Source organism: Ceratotherium simum, chromosome 36 (assembly GCF_057802395.1).
Source record: "Ceratotherium simum simum isolate JZ-2026a chromosome 36, ASM5780239v1, whole genome shotgun sequence".
NCBI lineage: Eukaryota > Metazoa > Chordata > Mammalia > Perissodactyla > Rhinocerotidae > Ceratotherium > Ceratotherium simum.
The window spans coordinates 21,270,856-21,284,099 of NC_141935.1; the positions used below are offsets into that span (position 1 = coordinate 21,270,856).

At 38.6% G+C, this 13,244-nt stretch overlaps 1 protein-coding gene across 3 annotated transcripts in view; it reads left to right on the top strand.

Annotated features, from left to right (window-relative positions):
* The window catches only part of DISP1 (dispatched RND transporter family member 1), a 213,801-nt gene that overhangs the window by 153,912 nt on the left and 46,645 nt on the right, over nt 1-13,244 (top strand). For all 3 annotated transcript variants that reach the window (XM_014794722.2, XM_004439682.2, XM_087424386.1), the window contains exon 2: nt 777-1,302. In XM_014794722.2, the coding sequence (XP_014650208.2) occupies nt 777-1,302 (526 nt within the window). The remainder of the gene's footprint in view (nt 1-776; nt 1,303-13,244) is intronic.

The window sequence follows — 13,244 nt, forward strand, 5'->3', positions numbered from 1 at the left end:
TTGAAGCAAATCTCATCTATAGTATTATTTTTCTCATACGCAAGCAATTCTACCTTTAGTATATAACATAGAAAACAAATTAATAAGTTCATGGCAACTTACATGGCATGTTTGTTCATTATTTTTTTTTGCACTATATTCATTGGTTTAGGGGATAAAACTTTTGTGTCTGATATCTTGGTTGCCACAATTCTTAGTTTTTATTTTCTTTTGTTTATCCTTATTCTAGGACCTGAGTAGCTTAGGGAAAAATCATATTTTTCTGACATTTTTCTAAGACATAAGACGTTCTTAAGATGATTTACATTGTTTTAACCTACACAACTAGTTGCCCTCCACGTGACCCTTCATTTTTCTCGTTACTCCTATATCAGAACACCCCATGAATTGTTGAAAAGTTGAATGATGATATTGGAATCCTCTCTCTCTTCTTCCCCCTCCCTGCCCCCATCCTAAAATATTCTGATGCTTAACTGATACTTGCACATCTGGGACTGGGAGAGAAGAAAGGCACTGAAAGTAGAGGTGGGAAAAAGTAGTCAGTAAGGATAGGAGAGGGTTCTCAAGGTACAGAAGTAGCTGGGAGGAAAAAAGAGGAGTGCTAGTGTGTTGGCTGGTTCTGTTGCAGGTGCTGCTGGGTTTCCTCCGCTCTCTCACCACTCCTGCAAGAACCCTGGTTTTCAAAGAGCTATTTTTAAACATCTTTCCTATCTTTTCTGCTATAGTCTAGCCTGCCTGACTATAAATGGATGATTTTATATCATTTTCTTTCTTAGGGTCAAGAAAGTGGAGCATGGCTATGAGCAATGGCAACAACGATTTTGTGGTTCTGAGCAATGGCAGCATTGCAACCAGTGCTACCAACCCTAGTCCCCTCACCCCCTGTGATGGAGACCTTGCAGTCCAGCAGCTCACACCCAAAGAAGCACCAAGAACAAAAGTGAGTCCAAACGGATGCCTGCAAGTTAATGGCACAGTTAAATCATCCTTTCTGCCTTTAGACAACCAAAGAACGCCTCAGATGTTATCCCAATGCTGCCATCCTTGCCTATACCATCACCCTTTGACTAGCCATAACGGTCACCAAGAGTGCCATCCTGAGGCTGGCTCCACAGCACCTTCTGCTTTGGCCTCGTGTTGCATGCAGCCACACTCAGAGTATTCTGCATCTCTTTGTCCAAACCATTCACCTGTGTATCAGACTACGTGCTGTCTTCAGCCCTCTCCATCCTTCTGCCTGCATCATCCATGGCCTGACCATTTTCAGCATCAGCCTGTGCAACAGCACATAGCCAACAGAAGGTGAGTGGTCCGAAAGTTTTACTGGCCTGTAGCGTTCAACGAATTCTACACGACTGTGACTGCTTGTGTTGAGTTCCCCAAAAGAAGGAGAGAGAGATGTGCCAGAGAAAGAAAACCAATGAAAATGCATATATTGTGAATTGTGTGAAGCCTACTAAAATACAAATGAAATAACATTATATCTGCTTTATCCATTGACTTCTTAGTCAACTAAACCCTTCCTTCCTTCTTCCTTGTCTTTGAGCTGGTTAGTGTCCCTACTAGGCCCGAGTTATAAAGTTCAGTACAAGGTTTTATTGTTAGTAATATCTGTTATTAAACAGGGAAGATATATCTGTGATGAGGCTGCCTAAATAGGAGTCTTTTATTTGCTATTACATTCGTCCCTTGTATCTGGATCTGTGGGGGATTGGTTCCAGGACACTCCTGGGTACCAAAATCTGTGGATGCTCAAGTCCTGTATATAAAATGTCCTAGTATTTGCATATAATCTACACACATCCTCCCATATACTTTAAATCATCTCTAGATTATTTGTAATATCTAATACAATGTAAATGCTGTGTAAATAGTTGTTATACTGTATTATTTAGGGAATAATGACAAGAAAAAAAGGTCTGTACGTGTTCGGTACAGACGCAACCATTGTAGGCCTTTCCACTGGTTGGTTGAATCCGTGGATGCAGAACCCATGGAGGACAGACTGTAGTGCTAGTGATCAACCTTTATGAAGAAGAAGTACAAAACCAGTTGCTTCCTTATGGCAGTACTCACAATTTCTATTCATCTGTTTTGGGTGACTATGTAATATGTTGAGATCAGACGAAAGCAACAATCCCTTTCATAGCAGATGAAACCAATAAATCTGCAGCGTAGGATTTTAAAAAATATTTTTTGTAAAGCATTTTCAGATCTGGTAGATTGAAAAGTTCTACAAAAATGTCAATCACTGCCAGTTCTCTCCATCTCAGCCCATAGCTTCTCTTATAGGTGCTTTTCAGCTATTTTTTCCATGAGAATGTTGTCACATGCAGTGCAGATGAGCAATGGTAATATATTTTATAAAACAGTAAGTACTTTGTAGAGACCACATATTATTTCACATTTTTAGGTAACAAAAAATTTTAAAAGAGCTAGAAGAGAGCATTCTTTTTTAAAAATTAGGGTATAACTTACATACATAGAAATGCACAAATTTTAAGTGTACAGCTTGATCGGTTTTGACAATTGTATACACTAGTGTAATGCACACCTTGGCCAGATGGAGAACATTTCTGTCACCCCAGAAAGTTCCCTCATGCTGCTTCTTAGTCATTCCTTCTCTCTTCACCAGAAGCAATCACTGTTCTGAGTTCTGTTACCATAGATTTATTTTGCCTGCTCTAAAACATCATATGAATGCAATCATACGGTATGTACTCTGTGTCTGGTAATTTTGACCCAGCCTAACGTTTTTGAGATGCATTTCATTGTTATGTGTATTAGTTTCCCTTTTTATTGCTGAGTAGTAATCCATTGTATGCATATAGCCAATTCACTTTTAAGTAAAGTACAAACTTCCAGTTATAAAATAAATAAGTCCTGGGGATGTAATGTACAGCTGGTGACTATAGTTAACCATACTGTATTATATATTTGAAAGTTGCTAAGAGAGGAGATCTTAAAAGTTCTCATCATAAGAAAAAAATTTTTGTAACTGTGTGTGATGATAGATATTAACTAGACTTATTGTTATTTCACAATATATACACATATTGAATCATTACGTTGTATATCTCAAACTAATATAGTGTTATATGTCAATTATACCTCAATAAAACAGTCAGATCCAGACAGGGATTAAGTAATAAATACTTTTCACCTTTATCAGGTCTTAGATGCTGTTGAGATAATCCGGTTTCACTCTTTTACAAAGAGAGGACACGAAGGTGGAGGGAAAGTTCTCTGCAGTGTGTTTCTACAGTTGCTGAATACATTTTCCATATCAAATGTGAGAGTCTTTTACTTATAGAACTATGATAAGAACATTCACCAAAGCCATTTCTTAGAAGATTTGTCCTGATAGCATTGGGCTGTATGACCAGTTTTAGACTCTTTCTACTTTGAATTAAACTGTGTAAACAGTTGATTTTAAAATTATTTTGTCATAGGGCCAGCCCCGTGGCTTAGCGGTTAAGTGCGCACGCTCCACTGCTGGTGGCCCGGGTTCAGATCCCGGGCGCGCACCGACGCACCGCTTCTCCGGCCATGCTGAGGCCGTGTCCCACATACAGCAACTAGAAGGATGTGCAGCTATGACATACAACTATCTACTGGGGCTTTGGGGGAAAAAAATAAATAAATAAAATTATAAAATTATATTGTCATAAATATTGAGATTTTTGAATCATAAATTATATGGTTGCAGAATATGAGATGAGATAGACAGTTCTACATTTCAAAGCTGATTGCTCCTTTAAAAAACTTCAGAAAATATTAAAACTATGGGCAAGTAACCAGTTCTTTCAATATGGCAGGCATGTCAATATTTTCAGAACTTTGGCTTAACATTTCTCAATGACCTAATTTTAAAAGAATGAGAGTCCTGTGTACACACAACTTTAAATAGAATGACGTTAAAAAACAAACTGATAAAAATGCCATATTTGTCCATCAAGAAAAGTTGCAGAAGAAACTGGAATATTATGTGAGAAATTTTTCATATTTAGAATTTTATCTCAAGAATTTGAGCCTTTGGTCAACTGTTTGTAATAGACATAGACTCTTTTAAATATGCCTACAAAGGAATGGTATGTGTCCAGTTGTGTATATTACATACTTTATTGTAAAATGCATGCTTCCAGAATTACTTCCCTAGTTTCTACATTTATTTATGTATATTATCTATGATATTTACTGAGTACTTATATGTGCCAGACACCAAAGATGTAATTCTAAACAAGATAAGACTTTTTTTGCCTTCCTAGAGCTGTAAGCTGGTAGGAAGGATGCCAGAAAAGCAAACAGGCAGCTACAGTCTTGTGATAAGTGCTACCAAGAAGGGACATGTGGGCTGAAGATGAATAGAAGTTACAAATGGAGAAGGAGTTGTCTTGCAGACGGCGGGAACAGATTGTACAAAGACTTATAAGGTAGTGTGAGCCCAGCTCCAGCACGGTTCAGTATGGCTAGACCCTGGAGGAAGAGAGAATGGTAGCAAGAGGAGAGGTATCCTGGGACCACATCCTGAGGGGCTTTGTAGATCACATTAAGGAGATCTCTAGATTTTATCCTGAGGCCAACGGGGAGGTATTATAGATTTGTCTGTGTGTGTGTGTGTGTGTGTGTGTGTGATTTTTTTTATTATGGAAAAATATGCATAACAGAAAATTTATCATTTTAACTATTTTTATGTGTACAGTTCAGTAACATTAAGTATATTCACATTGTTGTGCAACCATCACCACCATCCATCTCCAGAACATTCTTCATCTTCCCAGGCTGAAACTCCATACCCATTAAACAATAACTCCCCATTCCTCCCTCCCCCAGCGCCTGGCAACCACCGTTCTACTTTCTGTCTCCATGAATTTGACTACTCTAGAGACCTCATATAAGTAGAATGAATCACACAGTATTTGTCCTTTTGTGACTGGCTGATTTCACTTAGCATAATGTCTTCAAGGTTCATCCAAGTCATAGTGTGTGTCAGAATTTCCTCCCTTTTTAAGGCTGAATAATATCCCATTGTACATATATATATTCATATATATAGACACACACCACACTGTGTTTATCCATTCATCTGTCAGTGGACACTTGGTTTCTTCCACCTTTTGGCTATTGTGGATAATGTTGCTATAAACATGAGTATACAAATATCTGTTTGAGTTCCTTCTTTCACTTCTTTTGGGTGTATACCCAGAAGTGCAATTAGTAGATCATAAGGTAATTCTATGTTTAACTTTTTCAGGAACTATCAAACTGTTTCCCAGCTGCTGTACTATTTTACCTTCCCACCAGCAGTGCACATCCGTGCTAACACGTGTTCTTTTCTGTTGTAGTTTTTATTTTTCTTTATAATAGGCATCCTAATGGGTGTGACATTACAGGTTTTGAAGCAGAAAAGAAACACTATCAGATTCTCGTTTTAGAGAGGCCCATAATCTGCATTGTGGAGAGTAGATTGAACCGGGTCAGGACTGTTGTAGAGAGGAAGACTATTAAAAGGCTTGTTGCGGTAATTCAGGTGAGAGATGGTGGTGACTTGAACCAGGATTTAGAAATAATTTCACGCTAGAGAGATTTACAAGGTAGAATCTACTAGATCTGGTGAACAATTGGATATGGGAGAGGAAGGGAAGAAGAATCACAACTGATTTTCAGTTTCCTGGCTTGAGCAACTGGGTGGGTAGATGGTAATGCCAGTCACTAAAATGGGGAAGATAGGAGAAGAGCTCTAAGCAAGCCGAGCTCTGAGGCATTGAGCTTCCGGGAGTGGGGGACAGTACCAGTGAAAGAGTGAAATCTTTTGGGCTTTCTTGAAAGAGTGAGGATGCTGGGTAATATATGACAATTACACTGAGGATAACAATACTATTGGGTTATCTTAGAATGAATACTGAAGCATTTGGACTCAGCCCAGCATGTATTTATTTGCAGAATTGTGCTGTGGGCAAGGCAGGGAGCCAGGTGCTGTGTCTCTCTCTCCTTCCCAAACCAGTGCGAGATCCACAGAAACAAATGTGGACATGGATATAGCCACAATGTAAGGGAGAGCAGGACGGTTTAGGATTGTCTACACAGGATGTCCTTGCTAAGAAACTCTGAAAATGAGGATATCATATGATGCTTCACTGCCTTTTGTTATTCTCCCCAACACTTTTAGGAAACTTATTAGAACAAAGGTTCTAGAGGCTGATCTCTCCCAGGAAGGTTAACTCTCTAAATCTTTTTAGTTTCCTTTTGTGATTTATTGCATGTTGCTTTTTTAAGTTGATAATCTCAAATACTTAATGAAGAATATTCAATTAATGTTTAAGATGTATTCATGATTTGGTAAATGTATATGGTTCACATTGCTTTAAAAGGTGACGGCCTTAGAGTAAAATTATGTACAGATGGAAGATCCTAAGTGCTTTCAACTGCTCTTGCTCTTTGCACCTATACCACAAGTGGGCCCACCTGGTTGGTATTTTCTTTTATTTTTTAAAGTTTTTATTTCTTTATAAAGCACTTAAAACATAGAGAATGTTTTAAAGAGTTGATCAAATAGAAAATGTAATTTTATCCTAGCTCATTTGCCACTTACTTTCAGTTGTTCATATTCCCATTTCTTTTTTCCCACCTTTTGTGATACAGGAGGTCCTTTTTCATCCCTTCTTCCCTCTTTAAGCTGTAATAAATCTTTCTAAAAGATTCATTATATCAATCACCTCTGTGTGTTTTTTTGCTTTTTAAAATTCTCTGTTTATCTTCTGATTGATCAAATTAAGATCATTGCAAATATCACATTTAGTGTATCCTGTTTTAATTCCATTTGTCACCAAATATTAAGTATTTTAAATATATCTCACTTTAAAGCTTCCAGCTTTTTCATTTATAGATTTGTATTCTCATACCTATTGCTCAGGTGTTAATTAACATGACTAATTGAGAGCGCTAAGGAATTCAGAAAGGCGGAAAGTAATCTCTCCCTATCATGAGACAAGGCCTGTACCCACAAATCCTACCTTGCTGATCATCAGAATCACCTGGGGAGTTAAAAAATAAAATGAGGATCATAGTAATGAGGTTTCTTTTGCAATTGAAATGATGAAGAACACTATGGGGCTGGCCCCGTGGCTTGGCGGTTAAGTGTGCGCGCTCCGCTGCTGGCGGCCCGGGTTCGGATCCTGGGCGCGCACTGACGCACCACTTCTCCGGCCATGCTGAGGCCGCATCCCACATACAGCAACTAGAAGGTTGTACAGCTATGACATACAACTATCTACTGGGGCTTTGGGGGAAAAAATAAAATAAATAAAATTAAAGAACACTAGGATTTCAGAGGTGGGAAGGATCCTGTAGGATAATGAGGGTGTGGCCAGTTTGAGAAGCAAGAACTTGAGTGACCCTTGAAGGACTACCAGGATATGATAGAGGGACTGGTGGAGGCAAAACATGGAAGGTGTGGGGAAAGTTTAAGGGATAGCATGCAAAAATAAAAGCATATTTAAGGAAGAATAAAGAGAACAGGATGGGCAGAGTGAAGGGGTCATTTGATGGTCATAAGAGAGAGCTTTTCCTAATTCTGCATCCTGAACACAGTCCAGTTGTCTAAATGGCTGCATAGTAATGATCTGCTCTTTATCCTACAGAGATCTGGAAAATGCCTCTCAGGAGCCAGTCACGTTCCATGTGTGCTGGTTGAAGCAAAGTTTTGAATTATTCATTGGGGATCTTCTTATTGCCATATTAAAGTGAAAGGGTAATGGTATTATGACAAAATTAATAAGGAGTTCTACATCCAAAAATAGCACACAAGATTCCTAATCCAAACTATACTTACCTTTTCATTTGGTGTTGCAAAGAAATGTTCCTGATTCTAACAGAGGACCCATAAAGGATGCTTGGCAACGCCACAGACTTTCTCATGGTAGGAACCTGTGATAGTTTTGGGTACACGCCAGATGCGTTTTTATTTCTCTGAGGGTGATTTTGTAGACAGATGGTCACTTTGAACGTTCCCCATGGCACTCTGGAGGAATTAGGGCTATACCGAGTTAAGAAGGCTTGGCACAGATGGGACCATGGAATCCTAGCGTTAGCTCAGCTCCTTAAAGGTTAAATAAACCTGTCCCTGCCTCCCCATACGTTGTGACTGTATAATTTTTGTAACCTATATTTCCTTTCTCCTTCAATTCTTTTTTTCCACTTTCTCACTTTTCTCAAAGGTTTTCTTTTTGTTTCCCCTTAAGACACTAGTTACTTTCTGTGAAGGAAAATCTTTTTCTTAAATAGCAAGAATTGAGAATTCTTGTGTTACATTAAAAGAGATAGAATCTACCCTTGAAATCTTGTTCTTTTGTATATGTTGCATCGTAACGTCCAGGGGTAAAATTACAGCTCTGAGCATCATTTCCCGAAATATCTTACTTCGCTGCACCTGGCCTGCAATGATCCACCCTTTCACCTTTCTTGAGCCCTGGTGATTATGTTATTTTATTTAGCTGGGAAATTTGAACCAAAAATCACGTTGAACACTTCATCAGCATTGTAGCATGAACCTGGGCATTGACGCAGATCCCAGAGTCTCTGATTTGCCCAAATCACCACACTCAACCCAAATGGCTTTTCTAAGATGTTGGAGCAATGAATGGAGAAATTCAAGGTTAGTTACTTATTTAGCAAGTATTTAATGAGTACTTACTAAGTGTTAAGTGCTGGAGACAGAGGTAAAAACTGCAAGCATGGTCCCCAACTTCGAAGATGTGGAGGTAATGTGGACAGGGTAAGACACTTAGATTTCAGCATAGGCTAACCACAGATAGATTGTCGTCTTTGATCAACAGATATTGACTGAATAGCTGCTGTATTCTCTGGAACACAGAAGTTAAATATCAGTGCTTTTGCAGAGGCACAAGCCAGGTTTATATATTAATACAAAAAGAGAACCAGACTAGTTTTATAAATTCATTTCCCCCTCTTTTCCTCTCTTACCATTGAAAGGTTACTAATTATTAAATAATCATTTGTCTTTATTTATTGATATAAATTTAACCTGTCTAGGACTGTGAGGCAGGTGTCTTTTGCAAGGAATGGCTAAACTGCATTCTTTAGACCTGTGCTGTTCAGTAGGGTCCAAAGAAATGAAAAATTCAGTTCTTCAGTCACACTAGGCACATTTCAAGTGCTCAGTAGCCACATGTGACTAGTGGCTACCATATTGGACAGCACAGATAGAGAACATTTCCATCATGGCAGAGAGTATCATTGGACAGGGCTCTCTTTCTTGGCTCTGTTAAAGCCACTGAGATCCCTTTTCAACCTCCGTGGCAGCAAATGGAACACATATGATGTAGCGTAACGGCATTATTTGACAGAAATACCCTTTTTTGTCAACATAATTCTGGTTAATTGGGGTTTGATTGCTTGTATTTTGTTTAAATTATAACAAAGAAATGACAAAAGATGAAATCCCTTTTCTTCAAAAATCCAAAGGACTAAAAGCCTATATTATAAAAAAATTGTAGCAGGTAGGCAATATCCTTCAACATCTTCTAGAGGCCACAGTGACATTCCACAAAAACCACCGTCATCATTATTTAGATCAATCTGAAGGCCAGAGTATCAGCTTAATTAATTTATGGTTGCCTGGGCTTTCTGTAAGTAGATCTAAAATACAAATGTCAAAACAAAGCTTTTCTCAAGGGCAGGTAAGTACAGCTGGCCTCTAGAAGCAATCATTGGTGCTACGTTTCAACTCTCATTTTTCTTTCCTTCCTCCTTTCTCCTTTCTTCACTGCACGACAGGAGGTGGTAAGAGCATGGGCTCTGGAAGGGATACACACTGCGTTTGAATCCTGGCTCTGCTGTTTACTAGCTTTGTGATCTTGGGTAAATATTCCATCTCTCTCAGCCTTAGTTTCTCTCTCTGTAAAAGTAGGAGTAACAATAGCTCTCATGCACACGGCAGAGTGCCTGGAACCAAATAATTGTGTCCTTTTTCTTCTCCTTCCAGTTTTGTTTCTTTCATTTTTCTTCTCTTACATTTTGTTGTTGTCGTTCTTTGCTGCCTGTACTTAATTCTGTTAGTATTGTTTCAGAAATCAGGCTGTTACTGAATCCTGGTTTAAATAAATACATGGTGAATTGCTTTTCATTCTTATTTATAAATTGCACACTTCACCCCATCGACCTTCAAGAGAGAACAAGTGGAAAGGATGGTCACTAATTTGCCTTCTGGAAGAGAAAAAGACGTTGCTGAGAATAAATGGACCTCTCTAGCCCCCAAAACTCAGACCCTTTATACTAATTATATAATCTGATTATGACAGTTAATTTTAGAAGTCTGGTCAGATCTTGATTTCACTGAAACCAAGGTTTATTTTTACATTCCTTAAAGCAGTCAAGATTAACTTTTTAAAACAGGATAATGTTTGTAAAATTTAAAATGTTCCAAACTTGCTTGCCAACCTAAGTCAGTTTGGCAGCCACATTGAGCGAAGCCCTATTTTATGAGTAGGATTTCTTTTAGAGACTTCTTTATATTATAAATGAACAGATTTTAGAGTTTACTATGCCTCATGGAATGCATTGCACAGTCTGTAATACATTTCAGAATATGAGCCTTGGTCATCTTTTACTTTAATAATAAATGTCAGGAAACAATGCCCTCTTTATTTCATAAAATCAATTGATATAACATTTTGGAATGAAGCAAATATGTTCTTTAATTATCCCCTTTCCATATTACTGCTAGTTGTTTAGCAGATACTAGAGAGTGAAGAAAAAAATGGTTTAAATTTTCTCTTTTTTGTTTTGATTAAAAAAAGTTTAAAAAGGTAAAATATTTGGCAAACAGTAAAACTTAATAAGAAGACATTGTTATGGATCAGTTACATCTCTAATTCCAGGAAAAAGCAATTGTTATCAACTGCATCTTCTTTCCAAACAAGTAAATTGTTAGATGTGATTTAAAAGAATTTATAGAACTTAACATTTATAGGACGCAGTACTATATTGTGTTCTTTTCGGCGAAATTGACTCTACAAAATTATATCTTCTTTTCTTTTTTTAACACAAACCAGATATCCAACCAATTGTTTGCTATTTTTGAGTTTGAAATATAGCCTAGTGCCTGGGGTATATTTGGAACTCAATAAATATTTGTTGAATGAATGAGTATAAAAAATAATTCTTAGGATATATTTTTTATGAAAAATTCACAAACCTTAAATTTTTTTTTTTTTTTGCTGAGGAAGATTCACCCTAAGCTAACATCTATTGCCAATCTTCCTCTTTTTGCTTGAGGAAGATTCGCCCTGAGCTAACATCTGTTGCCTGTCTTCCTCTTTTTGCTGGAGGAAGATTCGCCCTGAGCTAACATCTGTGCCAGTCTTCCTCGATTTTGTATGTGGGTCGCCGCCACATGGCCACTGACGAGTGGTGTAGGTCTGCGCCCGGGATCCGAACCTGGGCTGCTGAAGCGGAGCACGCCAGACTTAACCACTAGGCCGTGGAGCCGGCCCCGCAAAGCTTAAATTTTTAAAAAATCTCATGAAGTTAGATTGGTCACTGCCATCAAGCAGCTTATAGTCTAGTAAGAGAAAGATGATGGGAGCAAAGATAACCACACTGTCTGGGTACCAAAGTTAGAGTGTAGAGGGTTATGTGAGTCCCAAAAAGGAAGGTGGAGTCATTGGACAGCTTAGAGAAAGCATCATGAGAGATGGGAGGGGCCTTTCAAAAATGGACAGGAGTCCAACTGCCTGAAATATGGGAACAGGAAGCCTGGAGGAGGTGGGAGTGGGAGCAAGTGTGAGGCGGGCTTTGTCTGGAGAAGGGACCAGAGGAGGCGTCATAGGGCATTGTGTCTCTTGGGTTCGTCTCATTCAACCTTTGGAGAACAATATGCTTTATAGTTAGTCAGGGAAGACTGCTCCCTTGAAACAGTGGATTCCGAATGTTGTGTAATCATCATAAAGCATTTATTAAGTATCTCACTACTTGGTAGGCAGTAATTGTATAGTTCTAATACCTTTGATTCACTGATCTTTCTTTAGGTTTGTTCAACCATTTTTTGTATTGCTGTATATCTCCAAGGCCTAGCAGGGTGCCTGGCATTTAGTAAACACTCAGACATCAATTGTTGAATGAACTGAATAAATAATTGAGCATCCATCAAGTCTTTCTTATGCAGAGCTCGATTTTATGATAATTTTATGTGGTAATTTGATAATGAAAATCAGGCACCATTGGTCTAATATAGTAAGATATTTCCCAAACAGTGGGAGAAGGTTTAAAAGACTTTCCTTGTTTCCCTAAAAACACTGTTTTATTATTGTTGTTTGAGTCTCTTTGGGGGGATACTTCCTCCTGTTCTTTAAATCTCCCCCAGATGCCTGATTTCTGACTTTTTAAAGAATTATAGCCTCATTCATGAAGAGGAGAGAGAGTAAAGGTGGAGACCCAGCCCACTCCCACAGCTCCTAAGCTTCTTTCATATTTGATTCTGGAGCCCCTTTGAGAGAGACTGAGAGGGGCCCAGCACTGTGCCCCAGGGAGAGTCAGCCAGGAATAACCTTTCTGTTTGCTCAGGTCTGGCCACCTCCAGGAGATATGCAAATCTAGTATAAGTGACTTTCTAAGCAATCAGCAGATTGTAAAACTGGTGGATGAAACATAAATTCCTGAATAAGAGTTTGGACTTTTCTTTGTTCATATGTATTTTATGAACTTGGAAAGCAGAATCGAATGAGAGGGTCCAGGACCAGATCTGATGCCTTATTCTCTGGGAATTTGCTGAGTTGTGAGTTTAGTTAAATCAGTTTGTTTTCTCCATTTGAATCGTACAGGGATCTGATAATTACGAAATAGGTCGCGATTCAAGCATAATGCCTTCTACAGGAATGTGAGCAATTTACTGTTTGTAAGCACTGTGTTGTGTGTCCAGTAAGAAGTAAGGATGGACAGTTAGCACATTCATTTCTTCAGACCCTATTTGTGCATCTGTGGTCACTTGGGCCTCCCCAACTCCCTCTTCCTAAAACACTGCTTTCATTATGTCACTCCTCTGCTCAGAAATCTTCCAGTTTCCCCGAACTCCTTGACCTGGCATTGAAAGTCCCTTTAAGGGATGGAGTGTGTCTTGTGGGGTAAGAAGGGTAGTTCACGGAGGAGGCATCTTCTCGCCGGGGACAGGAACAAGGTGACAGATATCAGTGAATAAGATTACTGTAATGGATTTTTTCCCTGCACTT